At 41.1% G+C, this 3587-nt stretch overlaps 1 protein-coding gene across 1 annotated transcript in view; it reads right to left on the reverse strand.

Moving 5' to 3' along the window:
- LOC104080546 (putative protein FAM172B) overlaps positions 1-2801 on the reverse strand; it is a gene marked incomplete at its 5' end in the record, with an annotated part of 3716 nt that extends 915 nt beyond the window's left edge. The window contains 4 exon segments of the mRNA XM_009582964.1: positions 1-2; positions 5-119; positions 2413-2486; positions 2787-2801. The exon segment at positions 1-2 is cut by the window's left edge and continues 915 nt beyond it. Of these exon segments, the coding sequence (XP_009581259.1) occupies positions 1-2; positions 5-119; positions 2413-2486; positions 2787-2801 (206 nt within the window).
- Between the last annotated feature and the right edge of the window lie 786 nt (positions 2802-3587).

Genomic DNA, 3587 nt, shown 5'->3' on the forward strand with positions numbered 1-3587 from the left:
TCATCTGTATCCAGATGCCTCAGTTCCCCTTTTATATTGAAGTCGTACTTCAGTTCCTCTTGATACTCTGAACCCTCTGTTAGTTTCCTCAAGCTTCCTTCGTGCTGTATTTGGAACCACTACAAATTAAGATGACTATATCACTATATATAGTGATAGACCTCTATACAACACCTACATAAAGAAAACTTCAGAAGTCAGATTTAAAAGTGATTACAAACAAAATACTCATTGATACAGACTATCTTTTGGTGGTCTGTAGTAAACCAGCTGCTTGTAAGGCCCCTCACAGATTTTGGTTGCTAAATTCCAACAGCAGTACGTTACTACTAATCTCTCCAGTTATTCATTCATCCTTGCAAGCACTTGCCACATGGAAATTGTGGAATGGATGACAGAAGAAGCGGGCCACTGTGATCCAGGAACAGGAGAAAAGAAAGTCCATGCAGCAAACTTTAATGAGATTAGACTGAGGTCTCTAGTTTCATCTACGATCATTTTTCAACTTATATGACTGATCAACTGATAAGAATTATACCAGGAAGTGGTTTCCATGCAATTGAAAAATTAAGCTTATCATAACCTTCTGTATTCGTAATAACTCTTCAATCTACTACTGACTGTCCCTGGCTGTAGAATGATAAACATGGGATAACCTTTGGTGTGGTTAGAATCCTACTTTTATAGGATTTTTGTCCTAACAGAGATTTGCAAGCATTACATTCCCACAATTATCAGTATTTTTAAAATGGATTTATTGTCTTAACACAGTAATTTTGTTTTGGCAAGTGGTTTATATGAAGTTATATTTGGCAAATACATTGGTACAAGCTGCATATACCTTTACATTTTTCTTGCTGAACTAACAGAGGGGTTTAGAACACAGTAAATCACATTCTGATTATGTTAAAACTCAATATACCATCTGATAAAGCTGATTACTAGAACAGAAAGTGATCTGAAAATTTTCATGTAAGTAAGTGACTTGAGTTGGAGCCCAACTCCTTTATGGAATGCAAGTTTCCTTGAGTAAGCTGCTTAGCATATTGAAAATTATTTCTTACATTTCCAAATTTAAAAAAAAAAAAAAAAAGTTCTTTGCTTTTACACAGAGCAACACCATATACATTTTCCTTTTGAGCAATCTCCGTTGGGTCAGAGATGTTAAGTCATCTCCTCAGGGTCATTCCTGTCTTCTAATTAACAGAGAGTAGGCTAGAAAACACTACCTTCTCCTTTTTTATCTCATATAATAAGTACACATAGAAGAGGGGAAAAAATCAGATTCTATGATATATAAACCATTTACTGTCTTGCCAGTTTCTTGGAATGGAAACAGCGCAAAGAAGTTGCAAGTGCACTCGTTCCTCTGTGATTTTTTTCGTTCTGCAGGAAGGCACGAAAGACACAAAGGAGAAGGGAGGACAATCTGTTTGCTATACTGCTGAAACATGGGCAATTCACAAAAAAGAGGTCATATGTAGTAGGGAGGAGGCTACCCATATTCATGTTGTTGTCCCCATGCAATGAAGCGGGAGAAAAATGGACATAGTTTAAAGGAAAGATGTCTGTGGAGAAAGGTGAAGCACAGAGGAAGCATTCCATAACAATTAGGAATAGGTAGATGCAGTTTCCTCATGGAGTGACATGCTGTCCAACACTTCTCTCTGTCGCTTTCTCTCCTCACCCCTAAAAGGTTGGAGACTGTAGTTTCCCAACATACTACGAACAGGAAGGTACTATGCTTTTACTTCAGCTACTACCACAACATTGCTTTTTCAGTTTCAAAACAAAACAAGGATATGTGATTCCAAATTAAACCCTGTGTATGTAATATTGAACATCTACTTAAATACCTACTTTATAAAGCGTTGTGAAAGGTTTCTGGCGATTTCAGGAAGCAGAAACAAAACAAATACAGTTTTACATCAGGCGTAGGTATGACTTCCCTTCCTAAAATTGCCTTCAAGGTGAGAACTGAAAAGTTTTGAAGCAATTATTGTAGTAATGCCATTTATAGAATTAAAAAGCAGCAGTTGTAGGTTGTTCTAGATATAGCTGCATAATGCATTTACTTCTTTTTGGCAAATGTACATTCTAAATCAGTGTTGACTGCTGCTTGTGCTTCATTGTCTATATATAAATGCAATATTCAAGGGTGTTTATTCTGGCAGCCTTTACAATTGCTATTTTGATTTTAAAAAATTACTGTTGGGGGGGGAAAAAAAAAAAATCTCTCTTTCCCCTCCTCCCACTTTTCTGTTTGGATTGTGAGGTTCTTCAGCTGTAAATTCAGCTAGTGTTTGTTACAGCAGTTGGCATATTTGAAACGCTACTGCAGTATAAGTATTACTCTTTATAGATCTTCTGTTTAAAAACAGTTTCCTCTATTCCAGTAAAGCCCAACATTACCGTATGCTCTCCTGTAAAATCTGTCATCATCACAGACGGAAATCTTTTTCACTCTGGGATTGTAGACAGTTTCTCTGCGTGAAAGAAAATAAATCCATCTTAGTTCAGTTTTCATTACTTTATGTACTTTATTCTGGGGTGTATCTATAAAATGCATCAAGCCATCTAGAGTGTTTCAGATAGTTCCAAGTTACAAGCTAACTTCTCATGTTTGTAGTTTACACCTGACCATAAGTTAAAGCTAAACCTGTTCAGTGTGAAACTAAAAAGTTGTCAAAACTAAATTAGCACAGCTTCCCATTACTTAATGTAAAGGCACTACCAAGAGTAGCTACAAAGTAGCTACTACAAAGCTACACATACACAAAACTTACCATTCTGAAGCTGCCCTGAAAAAAAAACCCAACACCAGAAAACCCAACAAACAAATCTTTGTCTCCCCTTGGCTGTAGGAGGATTTCCAAGGCCGTCGGCTGAAAACCGCGGCGGCAGCTGGGGTTATGAAGGCCCTGCCCGCTGGTGCCGAGGGCGCCCAGCTGTGCCCGGCAGCCGAACCTCCCCCGCAGCAGCAGCCTGGTGTGCGAGCTGCCCTCCCGTTCGGAGGCTAACCCATCTTCTGGGGCCTGACTGAAAGGGGGGCTGCAGGCTAAAGGGGAAAACGGGACTGGCAAGGTACGATTTAAACCTGATGCGGTTGGGTTCTGTATTACTTCTTTAAAAACACCGAGGTTTTCTCGATTCCTTCCACAAATTTTAGTATTTCTCCCGTTTCCTTAAAGTTTGCTAGCCTGTGCTTCCTTTGACTATATTTTATTGCGTTCACAGAACTACTCGTTACTACTCAGCAGTTTGTCAGGTGCAGGGAAACGTGTGTAACAGCACACCCGTGACACTATCGCTTGCTCCGCCATTTACATTTTTTTCCCTCGGCCGTTCAGTATCAGACGAAACCCGAGAAAGTTGAACACCGGTGAGGCACGCCTGTGAGGGAGAGGCGGGCAGGAGGGGCCGGGGGCGGTTTGTAGGGCTGACATTCGGGCAGGCAGTACGCGGTCGGGGAAGCGGGAGCCCGCGGGACACGGCAGAGGGGCGCAGTGCCTGAGGAGAGCGCGGGCACCTGCAGGGCAGCGCCTCGGGGACGGCGCCAGGAGACGGTTACTGCCGTTGCGGGGCGG

This window comes from Fulmarus glacialis, unplaced genomic scaffold (genome assembly GCF_000690835.1).
Source record: "Fulmarus glacialis isolate BGI_N327 unplaced genomic scaffold, ASM69083v1 scaffold35498, whole genome shotgun sequence".
Lineage (NCBI taxonomy): Eukaryota > Metazoa > Chordata > Aves > Procellariiformes > Procellariidae > Fulmarus > Fulmarus glacialis.